General features: G+C 53.3%; 1 protein-coding gene across 1 annotated transcript; it reads left to right on the top strand.

The window, feature by feature from the left end:
* The first annotated feature begins 1081 nt into the window (after positions 1 to 1081).
* Positions 1082 to 17803, top strand: GPR161 (G protein-coupled receptor 161). Its single transcript, XM_082657623.1, has 5 exons — positions 1082 to 1470; positions 5292 to 6016; positions 11683 to 11787; positions 15051 to 15167; positions 17334 to 17803. The coding sequence occupies exons 1-5, from the start codon at positions 1097 to 1099 to the stop codon at positions 17597 to 17599; spliced, it is 1587 nt and encodes a 528-aa protein (XP_082513749.1). The 5' UTR covers positions 1082 to 1096; the 3' UTR covers positions 17600 to 17803.
* The last annotated feature ends 7532 nt before the right edge of the window (positions 17804 to 25335 follow it).

Here is a 25335-nt window from a genome sequence, read left to right as displayed (position 1 = left end):
ACGGTGTTTGTGGGCAAAGACTTCAAACTGGGCCGCCTCTTACCCATTTATCATTAGTGTCAGCTCCTTGCCCTCCCTCACCGTGGCTGATGAGAGCAGTAGTGATGCCTCAGTATGAACTGTACTTGTTTAAACCCTGCTTAGGGATCTCAGAATGACTCCTATGCTAATCTTATTGTCCAACTTGAATGGGCACATGAATCAAAGGGGGACGGCATTAACGTGCACGTTCTGATTCAGCAGTTCAGAGGTGGGCGTGAGATTCTGCATCTCTAGTAAGCGCCGGGTGATACTGATGCTGCCGGTTCTGGGTCCACCCTGCATTGCAGGAGTCAAAAGCAGCAGTCCGCCTAGCCTAGGTGGACTGAATCAGAATCACCTGCCCTGTGGTTGTCTAAAATGCAGACTCCTAGGCTGTACTTCTGTTCTCTGGGACCAGACATCTCTAGGGATGGAGCCCAAGAATCAGCTCTTTGAGCTGGTACTGCAGGTGATTCTTAGGTACATTAAAGGTTTTGAACCACTGGTCCTGGGGAGAATGGATAGGGTGGTTTAGACTCAAGGAGCGGGAGTGGACTTCCCTGGTGGCTCAGTGGTTGAGAGCTCACCTGCCAATGCAGGGGACACGGGTTCGAGCCCTGGTCTGGGAAGATCCCACATGCCGCGGAGCAACTAAGCCCGTGCGCCACAACTACTGAACCTGTGCTCTGGAGCCTGCGAGCCACAACTACTGAAGCCCGTGTGCCTAGAGCCTGTGCTCCGCAACAAGAGAGGCCCCCGCTCGCTGCAACTAGAGAAAGCCCGCATGCAGCAACGAAGACCCAGCGCAGCCAAAAGTTAAATAAATAAATAAATAGATAGATTGGGGGAACACATCGTTCACAGGGACACGGTGAGTCACGTAGAAAGTCGGTTGTGGAAAGCTGGCCACTTCTGTAGAGCTTGCGTGGAGGCGACTGGCTGGGTGACCCGGGGCCTCTGCAGCTCTTCTGTAAAGTGCACAGGCTGTGGACTGATGACTGCTCTCCTGTCTCTGGGTCTTGTCTTTCCAGTCGTCCAGCATGCTCTGCCCACCCCCCGCCGAGGCGCACTGACCATGAGCTTCAACTCCTCCCTCAGCCACAGGAAGGAGCTGAGTAACCTCACCGAGGAGGACGGTGGCCAAGGGGGCGTCGTCGTCACCGAGTTCATCGCCATTGTCGTCATCACCATTTTCGTCTGCCTGGGCAACCTGGTCATCGTGGTCACCTTGTACAGGAAGTCCTACCTCCTCACCCTCAGCAACAAGTTCGTCTTCAGCCTGACGCTGTCCAACTTCCTGCTGTCCGTGCTGGTGCTGCCTTTCGTGGCGACCAGCTCCGTTCGGAGGGAATGGATCTTCGGCGTGGTCTGGTGCAACTTCTCGGCCCTCCTCTACCTGCTTATCAGCTCGGCCAGCATGCTCACCCTCGGGGTCATCGCCGTCGACCGGTAAGCTTGCATCACACTCAGAGAATGAAGGGTTTAGGAGTGTGGGTGAAGGGGGAACCTGAGAGATCATGTGGGCTGTGCCCTCCAGGCTGCCTCAGTTCCTCGGGAGGGTGTCACGTCTGTGCTGGGGAGGGTGAGAAAGCAGAGTTCTGCCTCTTCTTCTATCCCCTCAACCAGAGCACCTCTGATTTTATCTGGTCTAGCTTGCATGTAGTTGGGGACTTCCCTGGTGGTCCAGTGGTTAAGACTCTGCGCTTCCAGCTGCAGGGGACGTGGGTTCGATCCCTGGTCAGGGAACTAAGATGCCACATTCTGTGCAGCGTGGCCAAAAAATGAGAAAAACAAATTAGAAAGAAAAGTTCTATTAACTTCTGCTTCTCAGTTAATAGTTGAGAAACAGAAGCTGAGGAAGGTGACGTGGCAGAGGAGGTATCAGATCCAGGTCTTCCCCAAAGTGCTGCCTGCTCTCTGTTGCTTTGGGTTGGGCCAGAGCTGCACCGGGGCAGCCCAAAGAGGAAATACTCTCTATCCTCCACAGTGCAAGGGCCTGAACATCAGCTCAGTCCTGGATGGAAGGAGAGCAGGGGAAGGGAAGACAACGCAGGGAGTAAGATGGTGGCGCCTGGGAGAGACAGTGTGTGCTTTAAAACATTTATTTATCCTTCTTGTGGCATAGCTGGCTCCAGCAAGGAATAGCACTGCTGACGCCCCTCAGCTCTATCTAGAAGATTCTTCCAGATTCCTGCGTTAGGCTGTCAGATTTAGTTGTGAAAGTCCTGCAGACTCTGACAGAGAGTTTCCAACCCCTGGAGTCTTCTTTATTAGGATTTTGCCAATGGTCACTTCATTCATCCCAGGCAAGGGTTCAACTGTACAAGGGCAGAGGGGGGAGATTCAGAGTCTCTGTGATTTATAGAATTGGGGAGGGAGTCAGGGAAAACACAGAGGGGTTCCCCAGGACTGTCGTCACTGGGTGACACGAGTCCCCTGGCTCCCTTGGGATCGTCCATTTTTGAGCCGATGAGTGGTGGCTGGATGGTCTGCCCAAGGTGCAGGCCTCCGCTAGGGCCAAGGCCAGAATCCTTTCAGCCCTCTGCCCCTGAGGGGTGTTAGAGGGAAGGAAGCCATTGGTCAGAACTAATCAGGTGGCTTCTCCAAATATCTCCTTTCCCCCCAACAGAAGAAAATAATACCAAAAGTAGAAAGAGTACAATAAGAAATATCCATAATCCCACCGATCAGAAGCAGTCACTGTTTACTTTTGTTTGTTTGTTTGTTTGTTTGCGGTATGCGGGCCTCTCACTGTTGTGGCCCCTCCCGTCGCGGAGCACAGGCTCCGGACGCGCAGGCTCAGCGGCCATGGCTCACGGTCCCAGCCACTCCGCGGCATGTGGGATCTTCCCGGACCGGGGCATGAACCCGTGTCCCCTGCATCAGCAGGCGGACTCTCAACCACTGCGCCACCAGGGAAGCCCCATCTTAATGGTTGAACGTGGCTGGTCAGAGGACACGGGGACAGCTCATGTTCCCCAGGCCTGGCCTCCCACACCTACCTGTACACTCACCCCTGAAGTGTTGCCTGAGGTCAGAGGGCCTGCACGCATTTTAAATGGGCAGAGGAAAGGAGAAATATCCGCCTTGTTTCTTTTTAAAAGTGGAGAAAACCTTCCTGGAAGTGCCCCCAGTCCCACCCCAGCAAACTCCCCTCACATTTCATTTGCCAGATGATGTCACACAGGTCAGTGCCTCAGCTGGTCACCTGGCAAGGGAGGGGATACCACCAGCATGGCCTGATTCATCCCCTGGTGCTTAGAAGGGCCCAGCGTCCCCTGTGGTCACAGCAGTTTTGCAGGAACAAGATAGGGATTCTGTCTTCAGGAAGGAAGGGGGAAACGTCAGTGCACAGTGTCCCAGCTCTGTCCCCGCTGCCATCTAAAGGGAGGTCCCATCCAGCCCTTTCCCCCCACTCGAGCCCATTCTGTCCTTGGAGCAGATCCATGCCAGGTGTTCTGTGATTCCCATCTTCCTGGTGAAGGAACTGAAGCTCTGAGAGCTTAGCTCAGCTACCCAAGGTCACACAGCTAGTGGACAGCAGAGTCGCCATCTGAACCCAGGGATCGCCAACTCCAAAGGCATGCTTCTTTCACGGGGCTGCACGGCCTTTGCAAGATGCGAACCCAGGTGTCAGCAGAAGACAGGAATTGCTTTACCCCAGGCTCTGTGCAGGGGTTCTGTTATCCATACCATAATCGCGGTGGTTTCCTCTCATCAGGCTCCACGCTCAGAAACACTCCTTCCAGGCTAGACCTTGGTGGGGCCTCGAGGCTTGAGACCAGCAGTCCCCGTCTTGCCTCTGACTTGGAAGGCCTTTCATACAGGGACCCCTCCATGAGAGCCTGCCCCAGGCAGCAGGTGGTAATTCAGGCCATGGCCCCCGTCCCTGAGCTCTAGTGCCCAGGGGTGACTCAGGAAGGTCCTGGTGGGGCAGGTGGTTCACAGGTGGTGTGTGAGGCTCATAGCCATAGTCATCTCCTAAGGTTCCGCCTGTAGCAGGCAGCCTCAGTGTGGTCACCCCTGTCCCGCCACACGTTGCCCTCCTGCAGAAGCTCCATCATTAAAGAACATTTCCTTTGGATAAAACGTCCGGGTGGGGAGGCTGGTGGTTTACTTTCAACCCCATGGTCTAAATCCTCCCACCCACTCCAGTTAAAGGGTCAGAGCTCAGCTGGCGGGCAAGGCTCTGCACGCCCCGGCCCCCTGGCTCCTTTTCTCCCCGCACACCATCACCCCACGCCGGCCTGGTTGAGCCACAGGCAGCTTCCTCGTTGAGCCGGTGCTCAGGTACATCTCCGCGTCTCGCCAAGGCTGGCGTTCTGCCTCAGCTGCTCCTGGGCCAGTGCCTCTGTTCGTTCAAGACCTGAGTCTGTGTGCCATCTGGTCCAGGAAGTCCTCCCTGACCCTGCAGTCTGGATCCGAGGCCCCGTCAATAAGAATCAGTCGCTCTCCAGGCCTCTCTCCTTCTTCACAGAGCTGAGGGGTTAGGAACCACCCCTGGTCTGTGGACTCCGGAACAAGGCGGTGTGCAGGGAATTGCTGGCATGTGCGCCGGGGACTGTAGAGTCAGGTTGCCCGGGGTTTTATCTTGTTTCTGCCCCTTCCTTATCTAGAGCAGATTATTTATCCTTTCTCTGCTGTTAAGATGAGGATAATGATAATGCCAGTCACTCGAAAGACTTCTTGTGAGGATTAAATATCCCCTTTCTGCTCCAGAGCCTTGTACCCTGCTCATGTGTCTGTCTCCCCCTGCACCTTCTTACCTGTATTCCCGGTGCATAGCACAGTGCTTGGCATGTGGCAGGCCTTCAGTAAACGTCACTGAATGAATGTACCCCGTAATCCTTAGATGTTCTTCTGGTTTCTGAGGACCCTCTGAAAACAGCTCTAAAAGGATTACTGTCAGAAACACAGAAGGGATCTGGCTCGATGCACGGTCCCTTAGAACTCCTGGAGATGCCTGAAGACTAGCCACACCCCCAAATGTGAGTGGGCTCTGGAAACAGGGCTGCCTGAGCTCTGTGTTCTTCCTGGTGTCCAGCCGTTCTCCGATGAAGAGTTCCACGGAGCTGGGTCACGTGGCCAGGCTGTGACTTTTCTGGGTAGGGTTGAGAGAAGGTGCTCCTTTTAGAAGCATTCACCCCATGGCAGTGTTGAATGAGAGAAATCCAACAGAGCTCGCCACCTAGGAGAGCAGTGGGTGCCCCTCCTGGTGTGTCTTCTCTATGTTTAGTCCTCTCCCTCACCTGCCTCCGTTCTTTTTCCAGCTACTATGCGGTCCTGTACCCCATGGTGTACCCCATGAAGATCACAGGTAATCGAGCCGTGGTGGCGCTCGCCTACATCTGGCTTCACTCCCTCATCGGCTGCCTGCCACCTCTGTTTGGTTGGTCATCGGTGGAGTTTGACGAGTTCAAGTGGATGTGTGTGGCTGCGTGGCACCGGGAACCTGGCTACACCGCCTTCTGGCAGATCTGGTGTGCCCTGTTCCCCTTCCTGGTCATGCTGGTGTGCTATGGCTTCATCTTCCGCGTGGCCAGGGTCAAGGCACGCAAGGTGCACTGTGGCACCGTGGTCCTTGTGGAGGAGGACGCGCACGGGAACGGGAGGAAGAACTCCAGCACCTCCACCTCTTCCTCGGGCAGTAGGAAGAACGCCTTTCAGGGCGTGGTCTATTCGGCCAACCAGTGCAAAGCGCTCATCACCATCCTGGTGGTCATTGGGGCCTTCATGGTCACTTGGGGCCCCTACATGGTCGTCATCACCTCTGAGGCCCTCTGGGGGAAGAACTATGTCTCCCCAACCCTGGAGACCTGGGCCACTTGGCTGTCCTTTACCAGTGCCGTCTGCCACCCGCTGATCTATGGACTCTGGAACAAGACGGTTCGCAAGGAACTACTGGGCATGTGCTTTGGGGATCGGTATTACCGGGAACCGTTTGTGCAGCGGCAGAGGACTTCCAGGCTCTTCAGCATTTCCAACAGGATCACAGGTAACTTGGGAACTTGTCAGGGAAGGGATGCCCACCCTCAGGTGGGTGTAGCCTGTGGTCCTGCAGGCGCTCGGGCAGGTTGATGGGCGAGGTCTCAGACTGACTGCTGCTTCAGGGCTTAAAACACAGGTTTCCTCTGGGGAAGGAACATCGCAGAGTGTCCACTGTGATTCCCAAGCAGATTTCCTGAGCTCGGCAGTTCAAGGCAGGGTACACCAGAGTTCAGAAATCCATGTTCTGTGACCACAGCCGTGGCCCGCTGGCCTGGAGAGTAGATCTAGATAGATCTATCTAGAGAAAAAAGAACCCAAGCATTGGACCAGGCTGCCTTCACCTTTCAGTGTTCCTTGGAGGCAGGGTCCTCTTTAAAGCACTTCCTGCCCTCCTCAGCTACTCCTCCTGGACATACTCCGTCTTGGGCCTTTCCTCACGGGTCGGTGGTTTCCTCGTATTGTCGCTAATAATTCAGGACGTGTCGATGGCGGACCTCCACTCTCTCACTGAAGTGTCACTATCTGGTGTGTTACAGCTGCTCCTCCATTTGGTAATTGATTTCGGAGCTCACAGTTTCTGGACATGATCCCATCCCCTTTGATGAGACCCAGAGGAGTTACTCTAGTGGGGGATAGATTTTTTTTTTTAAACCTTTTTCTTTCGAGATAATTTTAGACTCAGTGAAGAGTTGGGAAAACAGTACAGAGAATACCCATCCGCCCAACTTCTCCTAGTGCTGACATCTTGCCTAACCGTAGCACAGCTACCAAACCTAAGACATCGCCAGGGGTGCAGCGCTATTAACAACTACAGACTTGACTCGGATTTCACCCATTTTCCCATTGATGTCCTTTTTCTGTTCCAGGATCCAGTCCGGGATCCCACATTGTATTCAGTTGTCACATCTCCTTTGTCTTCTTCAGTCTTTGACAATTTTTTTTTTTTCCTTGTCTTTCATGACTTGACACCTTTTGTAGAGTCCTGATCGGGGATTTTGTAGAAGGCCCCTCAATTTGCATGTAGCTCATGTGTTCTCAGGGTCACAGTGAGGTAATACCTTTTTGGCAGGCAAGGCTGGGCGGGTGATGTGCTCTTCCTAACGAGCGTGCCAGGGGTACATATGTCAGTAGGTCTTCTCACTAGCTAGTTCTTACCCTGATCTCTCGGTTGATGTCTTAGCTCGGGCTGCTACAACAAACTACCATAGACTGCATGGCTTAAACCACAGACATGCATTTTTTCACAGTTCAGGAGGCTGGAAGTCTGAGGTCAGGGTGGCAACATGGTTGGGTTCTGGTGAGGACCCTCTTGCAGGCTGTCCTTTTGCTGTGTCCTCCCATGGCGGAGGGCTGGGGAGAGGGACAGGAGAGAGCAAGCTCTCCGGTCTCTTCTTATAAGCACCCCACCCTCATGACCTCTTCTAAACCTCAGTACCTTCCCAAGGACCCATCACATTGGGGGTTAGGGCTTCAGTGTATGAATTTGGTGGCAAGTACTTTCAGCCCCTACAGTTAAGATGGCGTCTGCCAAGTTGCCTCACTGTAAATTCACTGTTTTTTCCATTGTCATTAATAAGTACAACATAGCAGATATTTTGAGGCTCCCACTGTTTGTAGCATGCACTCGTGGATCTTGCCCCTGCAGTTATGACTGTGTCGTTTGAGGGAGACTGTCATCTGGACAGGCTGTTGGAAGACAGACTCTGAGGGCACTTATCAGACCATATTCAAGGAAAGCTCCAGTTCAGACTGCAGTTCTAGTCTCTTGCCAGATGACTTTGGGCAACTCATGCTGCTCGAGATAATTTTTCCTCCTCAGGAAATAGGTCTTCCACCTACCCTCTCAAGAGAGTGGAAAGAAATAACAACTCTTAATTATCATGAGTATTCAGTGGTAGTGATGATAGGAGTCTTTTCCATGTGGCAATTAAACAAACCAATGTCACTGATTTATCTCAGGGACTGATGGAGTGTTCCTTCTTGAGAAAGGAAGGAATTCTGGGACTTTTAATTTTGACTATAGGAGAAAAGAATCTCTCAGGACCCCAGTATTTTAATTCCTGAAATGCCCACCCCCTGCCACTGGCAAGACCATGATTCCAAATGTGACTTGTGAGCCAGGAGGAGTACATTCAGGGTTTGGTTTCATTTCACTGATGAACTTATTTGTTCAGATTTTGTAAAATCACTTACCTTCTAGGCAAAAAAATAAAAATTAAAAAAACATTAAATGTTTTCGATTCCAATGAAGTTAAGAATGAGGAAGGGAAAAAAATGAGGAAGGAGAATGGAGGAGGAGAGGGTAGATAGAACAGAAAGAAACATCTGCTTTGGGGGCCAAGATTTTCCACACAAGCCACTTGAGATTATCCTGGAAGAGCGTGTGAGGCCGTGAAAACAGGCGGAAAACACCCGCTGTGGTTGGGTTGGCAAGTCCAAGGCGGTGAGCAGTCTCCTCACCGAGGGAAAAGCAGTCTTGTGGGATGTGTTTGGGCTGAAGAGCATGTGGGATGATGGGTTCTGAGTTGCTGGCCTTCCCCTTGAATGGGAGCTGGGGGCATCCCTGCTGTCTCTTCCCGGGACGTCCTGACATCAGGAGGTGGGCAACAGCGTCAGCAGGAGTCTTGGAAAAAGAGCAGAATGCAGTGCCCACCCCAGCTCCGCGCTCTGCTCCAGCCACGCCAGGAATGCCCACAGCCTTTCTGGTCAGGAGGGAGAGCTCTGCCTTCCACCTGGCATCCCCGGTAAGAAGGATGGTAAGATTTGTTCCAAAGCCAGCAAGAAAAGGCTCGGAGGCCCTGTCTCGGTTTTGTTCCTCTCCGTTTGCATAGGCATCTGCAAAGTTTTCTCCAGAGGATTCAGTACATGGAATTATAAACTTTCCTAACCGTGCTTGTGAGCACAGGTGCAGTGAAGTGGCATTCCACAGACACCTGGCGCTTTCCTGCTGACTCCAGGAGGCCAGGAGTTTTACACATGCAGTCATGTTTATTTCATATATAGATTTCAGCCATAATCCGTGGATTTTGGTCTTCTCATTCTGTTAGCCCCAAAGTGAAGAAGTGCAGCAGCTTAGGTTTTCCCTGGGTGCCGGCTGTCACCGGGCCACCACAATACGTCTGCTTGTGAGTCTCATTAGCAGGTTCCCATGGGGCTCCCCTAGGAATTGAGATCTCTGGCCTCCCTGGGCTTTGCCGGGCAGGGCCGCTGCATGGTGGGTAGGTCAGCCCTGGAGTGGACCTTGATTCCAGTGCTGAAACGTGAGCTAGATGCTTACGTTTGGTCTTGGGAGGCCAGACGACAACTCCAAAGCTGACAGGTGGCTACGGGTGATCGGAGCAAAGAAGGGGCCTTCAGGAGAAAGGGCCACGGGCTTCTCCAACAGCTCTGCCACTCACCAACCCAGTTGGGGTGGACAGCCCAGACATCAGCCCAACCCAGGCTTCGAGGGAGGCCTGGGCATGGTGGGAGGCCAGCCTCTCCAAATGCTGCCCTCGTGTGATGCTCGAAGCTCCTGGAACCGGGAATAGAGCCTTCCCAGCTGTCTTCTGCAGGGAAGGACGCTGACTCCCATTTGCTCAGAGGAAATGCCCCTCCTCAGAGGAAATGCCCTTGTGAGGTCTGGGCTGGAGGGAAGGAAGGAGACCCTGGGGCCTTTGAATTTTCCTGCCTTGTTTTGCCAAGTTCCCTTCCTGGCGCCACCTAGAGGTCTTCTGGTTACTTCAAAGTGCCAGTGTCACCCCAGAATTGCACTCTGTTCTTTTAGCCGCTCAAAGGCACTCATGACTCTTCTGGCCACTCCAGGCTTCTGATCTGATCCCTGTGCCTGTCGTTTTGTGCCTTTTTCTTTCTTTCTTTTAAAAAAAAAATTTGTGAAAGGGGGCGGATTGGGCCCAGCCCAGTAGATGTGTTGTTGTTTCATGTGAAAAAACTCAGGGTAACTGAGTCTACTCTCCAGTGGTAAAATGCTGGATAAACAGAATAGAGAGTTGCCGCCCGGCTGCCCTGTTTCCACATCTCTTAGCCGAGCCGCATTGGTCTGGCTCCAGTGATTTCTCCCACTGGTAGAGACCAGGACTTGTGCCTGGCTTTCACTGCAGCCTCAGAGATGGCGTCCAGAACCCACTGTGGCCTCAGCCGTCCCGGGTGGCAGTGGATGTTCCCCCGGCGACCCACCCCTCCGCAAGCCGGGCTTCCAGCTGAGACGTAGTCATATTCTGAGGCCAAGACCCTGGAGGTGGCTGATCATGTTTGGGCTCTTCTCTGGCCCCAGACCTCCACACGAGCCCCCAGGAGAGGGGCAGGCTCCTTGCAAAAGTGCTTTCCCCACAGGCCATGACAGGGAGCTTCTGAGAGCAGTGTGCTCTGACTGCACGGGTTCAGCCCCCATCATTTCCTCCGTGGCTCTGAAGGAGAAAGGAGGGCATGTGTGTCATGTCACTTTGTCCCCTCAGAAGAATTAGGATGAAGGTACAGGGTGGAGGTGTCTCCTCTCTGTAGGTTTGCTGGGGAGGAACGCTGGTGGTCCTTCGTGGCAGGTAGGTAGGTCTTCCTCGTGAGATCGGAGGAGTTTGACTTTTCTGTGCTTTTTTTTAATTGCTAAGAGTGCCTTTTTTGTTAACTCCATGGTCTTTATGGCCACCAGCTCTTTTGTTCATGGAGTCACTATTTTCTCAATTTTCTAAGGACACCCAATTAGAATTCTGTTTGTTTTCTGAAGCTCCCTGCATCGTCTCCCGAGACATCCTTTTTTCTCCCTTCTCTCCTTCCTCCCTTCCTTTTTTATTTCCCCATTTCTGCTAGTGCCTTTCCTTAAGTATCTGGTGATCTCCACCGTCCCTCACGGTTAGTAAGTCGGCCCAGGAAAGCCAGCGGGAAGCCCTGGGCGGTGGTGGGACTGGGCTGTCTCACGGGGCGCCCAGATCTTGGGGTCTGTGGGGCTTTTCTCTCTGGCTGGCTGGATTTCCCTGGGGACGGGGTCTCTGGTCTTCTGCCCAGGGTGGGGCTCCCACTGGTAACTATGTAGCTTCTCATTGTTCCCTCGGTTTTTGCCACGTTGCCATGTGCCTGGTGTCGCTAAGTCCAGAGTCCCCCAGTTCACTCTGTCCACTCTCCTGCCAACATGGGGAACGGGAGCCTGGACCCCGAACTGGGAACAGCAGTGGAGGCGACCCACTGCTTCCTGTAGAGACTTTCCATCAAGCCCCACCTGCCTGCAGAGACTCTGGACCTCCAGTTCCTGAGCTTCTGGGGGCCTCCTTCCAGGCCTCCCCCTCTGCCAGCCTCAGCTCTTTCCTGGGCTAGTTTCACTGCCCACTTCCCACCTTCCAACTTACAAACATCCTCTTCATTTGGGGGTTTGGCCTCTTCAAAAAACATCCCACGATCTTCTCCCACGACCCTTCACCTTGTTTTCTCTCCCACCTGCCTTGTTGGTGTTTTACGTTTGTCACGAGCGCTTCCCCTCTGGGGGGACCCAGTGAATCCTGTCACAGACTCCCCGGGATAGGAACAAGCGGCGAAGTGAAGGAAGGGCAGCTAAGAGCTCCGTGTCCTCAGTGCGTGGAGAGCACGCTTTGCGAGGAGGACAGAGCGGACAGGGGAGCGGAGGCGAGGCCCCTGGGGACTGGGTGGGCCGTGGATTGTGCAGTCAGTGCCGACCTTGCCTTGCAGACCTGGGCCTGTCCCCACACCTCACGGCACTCATGGCAGGCGGGCAGCCCCTGGGTAACAGCAGCAGCACGGGGGACACCGGCTTCAGCTGCTCTCAGGACTCAGGTAAGCCCCTCGCCTGTCGCGCTTCCCCAGTGCCTGCCGGGTGGGAGCTGGTGGGGAGAGGGATGTCTCCCAGGGTGTGGAGGGGCGAGAGGCAAGGGTCTGGGTGTCCAGTCACGGCTCTTCAGCATCTCTGTGCCCCAGTTTCCTCCTCTCTACAGGATCTCAGCTCCTATTCTCTCTGCCATGCAGGGTTGTTGTGAGATTCAAATTAAGTGAAAGCCTTTGAAAAGTTAAAATGCTAAATGATTGTCAGTTGTTACTCGAATTATAATAACCATCGTCCAGTGCAGGCTCCGGAGTCAACCTGCTTGGTTTTCAGTCTCGAATTGACTTTTTTTTTTTTTTTTTGGCGGTGCGCGGGCCTCTCACTGTTGTGGCCTCTCCCGTTGCGGAGCACAGCCTCCGGACGTGCAGGCTCAGCGGCCATGGCTCACGGGCCCAGCTGCTCCGCGGCATGTGGGATCCTCCCGGACCGGGGCACGAACCCGTGTGCCCTGCATCGGCAGGCGGACTCTCAACCACTGCGCCACCAGGGAAGCCCTCGAATTGACTTTTTAGAGCTGTGTTATCTCAGACAAGCTGCTCAGTCTGTTTCTAAACCTTCGCGTTTCTCCATTTGTGAGCTGGGGCAGCCGTCCCTCTATCAAGGGCAGCTCCAACCAGGTCGGATACCTTGTCACCATCATTAGATGCCCTGCGACATGCCTACGGGGAACTCGGTCTCCCCAAAGAAACACATCTCCAACAGAATTCTCCAGACCCTCCCTGTAGCTGCGGCCCAGGGGATGGTGCCGGCCCAGGACTCCTCCCCGCAGCGGCAGGCTCGGTGATGTCACAGTCTGCTGCCGGCGCTCTGGGGACCCAAATGCCACACCCCGTGCTTGCCAGTTCATGACTGGATGAGAGGCTCGTGGGCAGAGGCTGTCGGTGTCCCTACGTCAGTCATTCATGGAGCTGACGAAGCACCCCGTCCCGGGGCTGCTGTCTGTCCGTGTTCTGGGCGTGAAGGGAGGGTGCCAAATCCTGGCCCTCGACAGCAGGCTGTCTGTGGGCATTTCCCTCCCTGCTCTTGCATCTCTCCTGCCGGGACCTTTGGAAAACTCCTCTCTGCCTTGACCTGTGTTTCTTGGCCTGAGCCTGTGTCACGGAATTTCGGGGGGACCGGCCGTGGGCAGGGACCCAGCCCAGGCCTCCTGTCGTGGAGCATTTCCCCGCAGGCAGAACATTCCCTGAGGATGTTCTCCCACTGGCAGCCCGGAGGCTTGAACCACTGGTAGCACCCGCCCTTGTAGGCCCGAGTCCCTGCTGTGACTTGAAGGACGGGAGGGTCTCTGTCTCTCCTCGGGCTCTCTCCCTCTTCTCAGACAACCAGCAGGAATCCAGAGGCAGAGTGACATTCATTCATTTAACAGATATTTACTTGCCAGGCCCTTGCTTTGAGCAGACACTGCGCTAGGTTCCGGAGATGTAGTGGTAAACTGCCCTCATGGGGCTTTCCGTCTAGTGGGAAAGACGGCCATCCCATGCGCTTTAAATGGGTGAATTGTGTGGGATGCGAATTATACGTCAATAATTCTGCTTTTAGTAAGGGTTATAAGGGTGATGAGAGCTATGGAAGGGGAAGCCGAGTGCTGTGAGGACACGTAACGGGGTCGTATGTGCCCCCTGTTGGGGAGAACTTGTCGGCGGGGAGGGCGGTGTTAGAAAAGCTTCTCTGAGGAAGTGATGTGAAAACCTGAAGAGTGAATAGGAGGTGACCAGGCAAAAAGGAGTAAGGGGACAGTGTCGTAAGCCAGCGGTCCCCAACCTTTTGGGCACCAGGGACCGGTTTCGTGTAAGACAATTTTTCCACGGACCAGGGAGGGCGTGGTTCAGGCAGTGATGCCAGCGACGGGGGAGCCGCAGGTGAAGTTTCGCTCGCGTGCCCACCATTCACCTCCTGCTGTGCGGCCCGGTTCCTAACAGGCCGCAGCCCGGTACCGATCCGCGGCCCGGGGCTTGGGGACCCCTGTTGTAGGCAGAAGGAAGAGCATGGGCTTTGGGGGTCACACAGACCGGAGTGTGAGCTTCAGCCCCGCTGTTTATTAGCCGTGTCCTCACGAGTGATGACTTTCATTGATGAGGCACCTGTTGTGCGCCAGGCAATGTGTCACATCGTCACACGTCTCAACTCAAAATCCTCCCAACAACTCTATGAGGTAGAGAGAATTACGATCCCCATTTTGTAGACATGGAAGGATGCTGAGGGACTAAATATCCTGCCTGTGATCGTAGATCTGTCCGATTTGGGAAGCTGTGTGCTTAACCACCATGTTGTGAAGTCCGCTAGAGGAACACGCCTTTTCAGGTTGCTCTGCAAAAACACATGAGGGAGGCTTCCCTGGTGGCGCAGTGGTTGAGAGTCTGCCTGCTGATGCAGGGGACGCGGGTTCGTGCCCCGGTCCGGGAAGATCCCACATGCCGCGGAGCGGCTGGACCCATGAGCCGTGGCCACTGAGCCTGCGTGTCCGGAGCCTGTGCTCCGCAACGGAGAGGCCACAGCAGTGAGAGGCCCGCGTACCGCAAAAAAAAAAAAAAAAAAAACCACATATGAGGAGCTCCCAGCTCCCCTTTCTTCCTAATTTCCTGAGCACCAAGGCCTTGAAGGACTGATAGCTGGAGGCTAAGACAGAACAAGACTGGTCCCCCCGCCCCGCCCCTGCCTGCCCACCTGCCCAGCTCTCTCTCATAGGACTTCCTTCCTTTCTGCCTTTTCCCCACTTTTTGGGGGGCATATTTCTCAATCCCTTTTTGGCCCCCAAAGAACTTTACATGTTCAGGTTTGAAATGTTTATTTAGCACGGAATACTTTAACTAGAATGATAGAAATTCACACTGTAAGAAGAATCACTGTGAACACAAAGCCCCTTTAATAGAGCCCCCTCCTCCGCTCAGCCCGACTGCCCTTCCCCATTCCAGGTCTGGCAGACTCATCACTTGTGAGTCTGCTCGCTGTGGCGGGTAACCCGTCCGCCTGGATAACGCTGCTGTATTTTTGATGTGTCTGAAGCAGCCCCAGTGGCTGGCTGCAAACTCTCTGAAATGGGACGAGAGACAGTGTGTGTCCTGGGCAAATGCTGCAGGGCACTTGGTTGCACCTGATTGTGGGTTTGAATACATGAAAGGGGAGAGAGGGACGCAAGGGGTGTGAGCGAGGGCGAGAAAGGTGGCGAGAAGGACTTGGTGTTGCCTGTTGTAGGCGCACAATCGGCCCTTGGTTTTAGGAACGGATGTCATGCTGCTCGAAGACTTCACGTCTGATGACAACCCTCCCTCCCACACTTGCCCACCCAAGAGGAGGAGCTCAGTGACGTTCGAAGATGAAGTGGAACAAATCAAAGGTGGGTTTCTGTGACTGACGGCTTCAGGGAAACGGGGGAAGGGAAAGGATCTTAGGAAAGCTCCTTGGCCCAGCCTGCTCCCATCCCCAGCACACCAGGGCTCCCGCCTTTGCCCAGCCCCATGTCACTCCCGGCCTGCCAGTCTCACTTGAGTCCTTAGGCTTCCAACTCTCGGAGCAAGCAGCATCTAAGGCTGGGCAAGCAGTGGCCTACGTACACAGACACACACACACACACACACACAGACACACACACAGACACACACACACACACACACACACACACACACACACACACACACACACACACACACACACACACACACACACACACACACACACACACACACACACACACACTTCCCATCTCCTCCCTCAGGAAGTTGCCCGACTGAATACAACAGTTTCTGAGCCCTCCGCGGTTTCTTTCCTTCATGGATGATGTGTGGTTACGAGTCTGAACCTGCCCTCTTTGAGCCTGGCTTCCTCCCGTGGAAAATGGAAGTCGTTGCCCAGTGAGTGCGCCGACTTCCCCGGAGGCAAAGGCCGCCGTCTCGATTGGCCTGTTGCCTCTGAAGCTGATGGGGGCGCTGGGATCCTGTGAGAGGAATGAGTTCTGCTGTCATCCAGTCCCTACGTTTTTCTGCTCCAGTTGCTCAGAATTCAGCCCTCAGCGCTCTCGGTGCCTCTGGAACTTGGGGTCTAGTTTCCCATCCAGATATGCTGATTAGAAGAGCGACAAAGGAGCCATCCAGGCTGCCCACAGATGGAAGAATCTCTTTTTTTCTGAATCCCACCCGGTGGTGAGGACAGCCACCGACATGGCCGGATGTGGATGTGGTGGAAGAGTCCAGGGACTTTAAGATATAAATTCTTCAGAAATGCTGAGTACCAAAATAAATATGGGCCGGGGCAGAGTTTGAGGTTCATAATTTGTCCCATCTCTTCTACCACCCCCTCCCCGATTCCAGATGAATGGAGGGGTGGTCATGGGCGTCAAGGAGGCAGATATCAACTCGTCTGCTTTACGGGCAGAGTGGATGCAAGAACAGAGCTTGGATTAGCAGCTTCATGGGCTCTATAATATGTTACTCCCGTGTTAAAAAAAATGGATTGAAGCCCTCCGCAATCCACCCAGCCAGCATAGGGCCAAGCCTGCCCCATCCAGCCTACGTGTTGGGGGACGGCAGTTCCAAAGGCGCCTTCTCTGCACGCAGGGCAGGGAGCAGGCACGTGTGTAAGACCTTGTCAGTCCTCTCGGGAGTGAGTGGCAGGGCAGAGGTCCTCCCCTCTTTCCTTCCTGGAGAATGGGGTGGAAGTTGCCTACTCCAGACAACGTGAGGTGTAGGGGATACGCCGTTCCTCCCAAAATGTCAGGAGAGAAACAGGCAGTGAGGTTAATAGTCATAAGGCCATGGATGTGAAATTGAAGGGCCCTCTCCCTCCCTCCCTCCCTCCCTCCCTCCCTCCCTCCCTCCCTCCCTCCCTCTCTCCCTCTCTCCCTCCCTCCCTCCCTCCCTCCCTCCCTCTCTCCCTCTCTCCCTCCCTCCCTCTCTCCCTCCCTCCATCCCTCCTTCCCTCCCTCACTCCTTCCCTCCTGTGCACTTTAGGTGTCAGGAGTCCTAATCCTGGGGGAAGGGGCACCTGAACCTTTAATGTCCTTCCAGTCCTGAGGTTCTCCATGGCTTTGGGGAATCTCTGAGCGAGGGTGGAGAGGACAGGGACCACATTCAGGTTTGTGGAAGTTTAGAGCCAAAGCTATTATACACTCCAGGGAGCTGAAAGACCAGAGAACTCTTTCAAAGATGTAAAAATTTGAATGTCATTAATAGAAAGTATTTATCAAGCCTTTTCTATGAGCCAGACCTAGGCTAAAGCACCTTAGGAAGAGCTGTCTAATTATCACGGGAACCCCATGATGTAAGGGGTGTGCCAGGATCTTCTCTTTACAGATGAGGTAACCGACGTGAGATTAAACACTTCTAAGATTTCCCAGATAGTAAGTAGGGGAGTCAAGGATCGTCACCTTACGGACTGTGACTCCAGAACCCACACCCTTAACCTCAGTTTGCTTCCGCTCCCAGGGGCAGTGAAGCAAGGGCAGGCCTCTCCCGGGACAGCCACGGTCCTGGTCCCTCGCTAACCTTTGCTCTGCCTTCTCTCTCAGAAGCCGCCAAGAACCCTGTTCTTCACGTGAGAGCCGAAGTGCACAAGTCCTTGGACAGTTACGCAGCCAGCTTGGCCAAAGCCATAGAGGCTGAAGCCAAAGTCAACTTATTTGGGGAGGAGGCGCTGCCTGGGGTCTTGCTTGCTGCACGGACCGTCCCCGGGGTTGGCTTTGGGAGCCGCCGAGGCAGCAGAACTCTCGCGAGTCAGAGGCTGCAGCTGCAGAGCATCGAAGAGGGGAACGTTCTAGCCGCGGAGCAGACGTGAGGGTGGATGCCCTCAACACACACTGGTGTGCAGCCATCAGAAAAAACACTGAACACAATGTCTGTAAGTGACTTCCGTGTCTCTGTGAGACCACACGTGGGCTTCCTTGAGGTCTCAGCGATGGGACCAGAGGCATCTAGAGTACAAAGCAGAGCCAACGGAGGTGTGGCTGAGACTTTGTGGGAGGTGGGCCGTAGAGGGGATCTAGAGACCACGGCTTAGACGGAGACCGCCGCGTGGGTCACTTCCTCCTCTGCACATCCTGTGCCCTGGGGGTCCAGCCACGCACTGTCCCGGAGGCCTCAGGAGGCGAGCCCTTCCCAGGGCCCTTCGGAGGATGACGCTGCTTCTGGGTGGTTGATGTGGACCCTGCCGGGCCGTCAGTTTTACACTAAATGGTCCCCAGAGGAGAGCCCAGGAGCCGAGCTCCCCAGATCCAGGTGCTGCGCCCTGGGGTCCTGGTTATGACCTCGCCTCTGGTGGCGCCACCTGCTGGTGCTAGTAGGGACAGCTCACGGGCCGCTGGGTGGACGCAACAGGCCTGGGGCTGCTGTGGCTGAGGACGGGGCCGCCTCCCTAGTGACTGAGTCTTTTGCTATTTCATAAGAAGGGAGAAACCACTGTAAAAGACAGGAGGAAGGAGCAGATACCAGATGTTTCATTTCTAGAATTTAAAAAAACAAAAAAATCCATTTGGTTAGGATGAAACCACGATCTTAACTGAGCCTGAAAGGGCCATGGGGCCAAGCGCTGCTGGGAACTAGAGATACTGTTATCATTGGAGGGAATCCCCTTCACATAGGAAGACCTCATGGAATAGACTCGGCTTGTGATGTTTGATGGACTGTTTCGATTAGCTGGCCTCCAGGGAATACTCCCGTAGGCAGCAGCTACCATTTCCCCGCCCTGAGCAGTGTAAGACGAGACAGACTTGAAGAAACGCTGGACCTGGCATCAGCAACCTGCGTGCAGGCCCGGCTCCGCCGTACCTTCCTCATGTCATTGGGACTCCCTGTCACCTCTAGGCCGTCTGGAAAATAAGATAAGGGAGTGAGGAGTTGGATTGAATGGTGGCCAGGATCATTTCTAACTCTGATCTTTGATGTCCTCTGAATTTGTAAGTTAGAAAAAAAAAAAAAAAGTGACCCATGGACCAACGTTTGCACAGCTTTGGAGTGTGGTTTCTAGTGGGCACGTGAAGCACTGCTGCAAGCCCGGGTACGTGGGCTGATCCGATGTGTCTGGAGCACCGTTCTGACAGGATGCCAGCCGGCAAGACACATCAATGGGGGCAGAGGCGGAAGTGGGCCACGCATTGTGGCTTGTATGTTAGGTCTCTCTCCCTTGGAGCTGGGATGGCCGTCACATGTGTGGGCTTGGAGCGGTGGCTGTGGTGACGTGAACCACCTGTGCCTGCCCTTCAGCTTGGGTGATTAGGTCAGCCAAGTGCAGGCCTTTCCCCGCCTTCAGAATTCCGGGGGGTCAGCAGAGGGTACATTCTGAGGAGATCTACCTGCGTCTGCTATGAGGCAGCCATCCCAGAAAGGGAATCACGTTTGTGGCGTTCCATTGGGGTCTAGCTAGCTCTCAGTGAGGCAGTGTCTCTTTGCTGTGTGGCAGAGACCCAGTGGTTGGCTGGTCCCCTGGTCTGCAATTTACAGAAGACTTCCTGAGACCTGGGGGCTGCTACCTTCATGGTGATCAAACTCATCAGCAACTCCTGTGGGTCAGTTGGGTGCCAGCCACGGGTCTGCATTCTGGATGGGAGTGGGAAGGATCAGAAGGTGGTTTCACCCTTGGGTTCTGCCGATGAGATGTGCAGATCAGTCAGACTCTGCTGTCACTACTGGGTGGCATTCCGGAACCTGAGGGCATTTTATGTTTTCTGCATGTATTTTTTCCTAGCCCTTGTCCTTGTCTAGTTTCTAAAGGGACCATACGCCTGAGCTTCTAGTTCGCACCAAGGTGGAACAGGGCAGGGACCTTTACCTCTAGGTTGGAATAGCCCACGATGCCACCCCTCCCCCACCCCTTAGGGCATTTTGAGTGCCGCAAAGTGACTTGCAACCCAGGGGCTGGAGAGTGCTTCCCCTGGACTGTACTTAGCTGGGCTCTAGGGAGAGAGTCCTGAGACATCTCCCGGCCTCCAAGTCCTCACTGGCTGATCCCAAACTAGCTTAGATACACTAGGATTTAATCGAAGCCAATCTAGCAATACTGCGCTTGCTGAAAGCATTCTGTGCGTTTCCTCTTTTCTACCGAGGTCCATTTATTTATTCATCTACCAGACACTGCACCTCCAGCGTGTGCAAGGCACCAAGCTAGGCTCTGTGAGTACTAACACTAAAGCGTGTTCACTCTAACATAGGGAGAGACCTGGGAGAGACTGAGGCTAATAAATTGCAAAGTCCATGAATGATTATAGAAAGAACTGGGGGCTCCAGAGGGAGGTGAATATTTCCGATTAGAAGGAGTTAGGGGTAGCACCATGTAGGAGGTGACTGTTTGAGCCAAGCCTTGGAGGATGTCTGGCAGCTGGAACCATATTTTCCATATTCATGAATTCAGATTTTCCTTGATTCAGCCTAAGCGAGAGAAAGGAGAGCAAAAGGAGGTGGATGGGGGAGAGGGCGAGGACATAATCCCTACATGCTCTGACGTTTCTGAGAGGATTTTTGAGGACCCCTGTCCTTAGTGCAGAACCCCAACTGCCCCCGCTGAACCCAGGCCCATTATAATGCTTTATTCTGCTGTGCAGTGGCAGCCTGAGGACTTCCTGAGGGGGCCACGTGGACAGTGGCAGGTGGGACACTTGGCCACTTGTTCACGTCAAAACCTCAGTCCTGCATCTTCTGGTTTTGACAGGACCACGTTTAGGACTGTTGCCCATCTCTGCTTCTTTCATAGAGATTGCCACTTGACCGGGTCCCCCCCAGTGCTATACCCCAGATACCAGGTTTGGGGGCTAGTGTGACCCAGAAGGCACTGGAGTGCCACGCCACTGAGCACACAGCTCAATCCCTAGCCTTTTCCCAGGCCAGACGCACCAAGACTGGAGTTCAGGGCCTTCGACACTAGGTGGCAGCAGTGTGGCTGCGATGCCGCTGGCAGTTCCCCACCGGGAAGAGCTAAGGGTAAAGCTGAAGGCTCGTTTGCTTCTGGCTTCGAGCACCTACTCTGAGCTCCTGGTCTCCACTGCAGTCCTCGGCCTTTAAAGGACCACCCAGCTAGCTTGCTTACAAGTGTGACCCCATTCGGGGTTGCAGGTACTGCCAGTGCTCAGCTGTGTGAGCTTAAGCAAATCACTGCTGTAGAAACGGGGTTGAGGAATGTTAAGACAAGGGCCATCTGGTGCTAATGTTCTTTGATTCTCATTTAAGGAGCTGCTGGGTAGTCTCTGAGTGAACGGCGGGACTAATTCAAGTGTTTGCAATAGGCCAAGGTAGTTTGGAGTGGACAGGAGAGGGAGGAAAAGCGCTTTGATACAGTGAGAGACTTTACTGGCCTGTTCACATTTAACTAGATGAGTATTTTGTCTATCCTGATAGTGGGTCCCTGAAATACTTGCAGATTAGAGACAGGTCTGCGGATGGACCACGGGATATACTCACGACAAGGGTTCAGCCTTGAGCCCCAGCCGTCTCCCGTCTGGAAGGAACTGTGAAGGTGATGTGGCTACCAAAGGATGAGACAGGGAACTAGCACATAGTGCCTACTGTGTGCCTGACCTGTTAAGACATCTGAGTGCCCGTCATGTGCTAGGCATTAGATGGGCACTTCCAAATGCTTTATCTCACTGCAAATGATACAGTGGGGATAGTGCAGGCTTTGGTATGGGACGTTCTGGGTTCGGATTCCACGCTGCTGCTTCTGAGTAAGGTGTCCTTGGGCTAATTACTCGATCTTTCTGTATTGCAGTTTCCTCATCTATAAAATGAACTTTGTATTCTGTTTCTATGTGGGGACACAGACTCCAGGGGGCCCTCTGATTATGTGGATTAGGGCATCCAGCACAGTGCCTGGGGCATAGCGGATGCTGAACCCCTGCTGTTTCTTCTCCACTCTGCAGGTGGGTGTATTATTCTTGTTTTACAGGGCTCTGGTGATAAGAAGTGAGAATCTTAAAAAGATAACCGTTATCCTAGATAAGAGGTGTTGAAGGTTGTTGCCGTAGGAATCGTCACGTCTGCCATACAGCATGAAGGGATGTGGTGAGAAAGGAGAAGACGATAGAGAGGAGGGGGTAAAGGCTAAGTGGCACTTGGGATTCAGGAGATCTGAAGGGGCGAAACTGAGCTTTTCTGTTACTGGCTATCGAAGATGGTAGAGCCCCAGGCTGCTGTGGCATCTGGAATCAAAGCACAAGCTCAGCTTTGAGCTCCCTTACAGCCCAGAAGGGATGCTCTCCCTGAGATGTGACCTGGAGTCTCAGGGCAGCCCCATCCTGCAGTGACAGTGACTGCTTGGCCTTGGCTTTGGGGTTCAGATTCTCTGAGTCTCCGAGCCCCTGAGGGAAGAGGCAGCGCAGGGGCAGGAGTCCATGCTGCCACCCACAGTGTACACAGAACCCCAGGTGAATTCCATGGGAGAGTGAAGGGAAATCACATTTTTCACCCTGAAGCAAAGGAAAACGGCTGTGAGCACAGTCGTATGTGACTACAAGAGGGGGCAGAGCCGGACCGTCCTTCTGGGTTGGGAAGGGGCACACACAGAATCCAAGGAGGCCTAGGGAGGTGAAGGGAATTGTCCAAGGTCTCAAAGGAGATTAAGCCAGGGTGGGGGCTGAAACGCCAGGTCTTGGCCATGTGACTGAGAGAGGGAAAGAGCCAGCTTTGCAGCTCGAGGAGGATGAGGGATAGTTAACAGTCATCATTATTAGAAGGCCAGTAGGGCTTTACTGGGTAGGTAGGACTATTGTAAAGCAAGGAGTTTGGGAGACTGGAATATCTGCTTGCCAGACCTATAAAAAACTGCAGGCCTAAGGTGGCTGGATTCACTGGAAAGAATTCAAAGCACAAACTCAAATCTGCATAAGATTACCAAGAGCACAGTTCTGCTCACTGTTATTTTTAGGAGAACAAAGTACGCAAAGCTGTGTTCATTTCCCTCAGAAAGCATTTTCCTGAGCAGTATTAACAGCTTAAGAATTAAAAGCCACTTCTGTTTTTCCTTTTTTTTTTTTTTTTTTTTTGCGGTTTGCGGGCCTCTCACCGTTGTGGCCTCTCCCGCTGCGGAGCACAGGCTCCGGACGCGCAGGCTCAGCGGCCATGGCTCACGGGCCTAGCCGCTCTGCGGCACGTGGGATCTTCCCGGACGGGCACGAACCCATGTCCCCTGCATCGGCAGGCGGACTCTCACCCACTGCGCCACCAGGAAAGCCCTGTTTTTCCTTTTGACACCACCATCTTGAAGTATCACTAATCATTGGTGAGTCTGACCCTCCCAAAGGAAAAGACAGTCCTAGGGAGGATCACAGGCCCGGGCAGGCGGCCAGGGGAAAGAGCCTGTCTGGCTGGAAATAGGTCTGTCAGTGACGTGGACATGCTTAAGGGACAGAGCCCTATGCTGTGTTCTGATAAGGGACCCCTGGATGCAAAGGTGGTTCAAAACCAACCTTCAAGATAAAGACCAGCTGATCCTAAAATATAGTTCACTTTAAGTTTTTGGACGCTTATTTTTAAGATTAAAAAATGCTTAGGATTATTATAAACCAATATTTATCAAAAAGTAAGAGTGTACTTAGAATAGTTTTGTTTACCTGATTAAGTATCTGGGTTTTGGTCTGTGTAGGGCTGAGCAAATTGTGAACTTGTGCTTGAGCTTGTGGACGTTTTCGGGTGTCTCCCCCTTTACCCCCACCCCTGTTTTCCACAGACTTGTCTCTGTCTCCAGCCTCCCTTCCCATGGGCTAAAGAGAGGAAGGAGACTGAGCAGGAAGGGGCCAACCGTTGCACAGTCCATACCACAGTCGCCTGGGTCCATCCATCCATGTGTTTTTCATGAATTCCCGCAAGAAAATTAGCTTCATGGAATATCGTTAAGTGGCGTGGAAGTGACCAAGAAAGAGACAACAAACAAACACTGTTAACCCAGAGTTCTAAAGGAGGTTTAATGAATAGCAGTGCTGTCTCTCGATATGTCCATCCCATAACCGAAGTCAAAGGGCGGGTGGTAGATTATCAGAGACTTGGAACAGCCTCAAGGCACAGAGCCCACCACCTCTGTCTGACCCAACACCTGCCACCACTAAAGCCGCATTCCTTGTCTAAGTGGGTAAGTGAGCCCTGGGGTCCACTGTCTCCCCTGCAACAAACACTGGACCATGGAAGCGGCCAGGACTCGTGAACTCTGCATCTGTAGAATGTCTTCTCTCCTAGCTGCCTCCTTGACTGCTTGTCTGGCCTGCCCTGCTCCTTTATAACATATAACACCCAAACTACAAAATCGCTAAAGGCAGGGGGCCTGATTCCTTGGACAGATACCACTTTGTAATGTTTGGGTTTTAAAAAAAAAAAGAACAGTTTTAGAGCAGTTTTAGGTTCCCAGCAAAACTGAGCAAAAAGTTCAGAATCCCCCCACTCCCACCTGCTCAGCCTCCTCCACTATCGACATCCTGCGCCAGAGTGAACAAACGCCATTGATTTTCTCCTCTTGCTCTTCCTGCCAGAGTCACCCTTGACCCCACTGAGTACTCCAGTCTGGGCTGTCGGTTTTCCAGCACTTCTCTATGGCATAATCCCTCTGTAGTGTCATATTGTGCGCCGCAGTTGTCCTTTCAGTTATTCTGTAAACCCTTCAACCTCTCGTGGGGTCCTAACACAGCCCCTGGGACATGGGTGGTGCAAATATGACTACCTCTATCTGAGGGAGGAGGAAACAGAAGCCCAAAGAAGTCACATGGCTTGAGCAGATCACATAACTATTTGAGTACCAGAAACTGAGACCTGGCACTTTTTGGAAATCATGCCTTTGCCCTGTTTGGCTAAACTTCTAACTCACTCCTTTCTTTCCCTTTGACCATTCAGCGTATTCCTAATATGGAGACATATGCGTCCTGCCCAGGCTAAGAGCTAGATGTTGAAGTCCAACTGAAGTTACCGAGCCAACTAGAGTTATTTTTCCTCTCTCCAGAAAGCCAGTCTGTCTTCTCTCAGCATCAGGTGTCCTTGGGCTTGCAGCCATGTTCCGGGGAGGCACCATCCCTGGTCTCCACACGGGAGAAGGATGCTTTGCCTGGCCACACCTGTGAGTCTGTTCATGGCCCAATGAGAGTGGGCATGACAGTTTAGGAGACAGGAGAGAGGATGGCTGAAGGGTTAAGTCTGCAGGTGCAGCTTCAAGTCGTAACCTGCAAGACACAGACCTGGGTGTGGATGGCTTAAGTCGAGTGAAGGTGGACCCCAGAGAGGAGGAAGACCAGGAATTAGAAGACTGGATGATCAACACTTTCAGTTGAAACCTAGAAGTTGGAGAAAGGAAGGCTAGAAGCCAGAGCTCTCAGAACTGGCTTGTGCTAATATGGTGTGTGAGTATCCATGATGCTCTGGGATTGCTCATAGCCTGACCCCTGAACTCAGGTAATGAGGGACCACTGATCGTGAGAGATGATGATTGGGGGTGGAGATAAAGTACTTTGAAAGGAGAAATGAAAAAAAGCTCTTCTATGTGATTCTGTCACACAGAAGTCAAAACTGAAAAGGTTATTTAATCTAGAAAAGAACAGAGAAAGACAATCT

Source organism: Grampus griseus (genome assembly GCF_964374135.1).
Source record: "Grampus griseus genome assembly, chromosome: 1".
In the NCBI taxonomy this organism is placed as follows: Eukaryota; Metazoa; Chordata; class Mammalia; order Artiodactyla; family Delphinidae; genus Grampus; species Grampus griseus.
The sequence above is the reverse complement of the archived record's forward strand: the minus strand, read 5'-3'. Positions and strand labels throughout refer to the sequence as shown.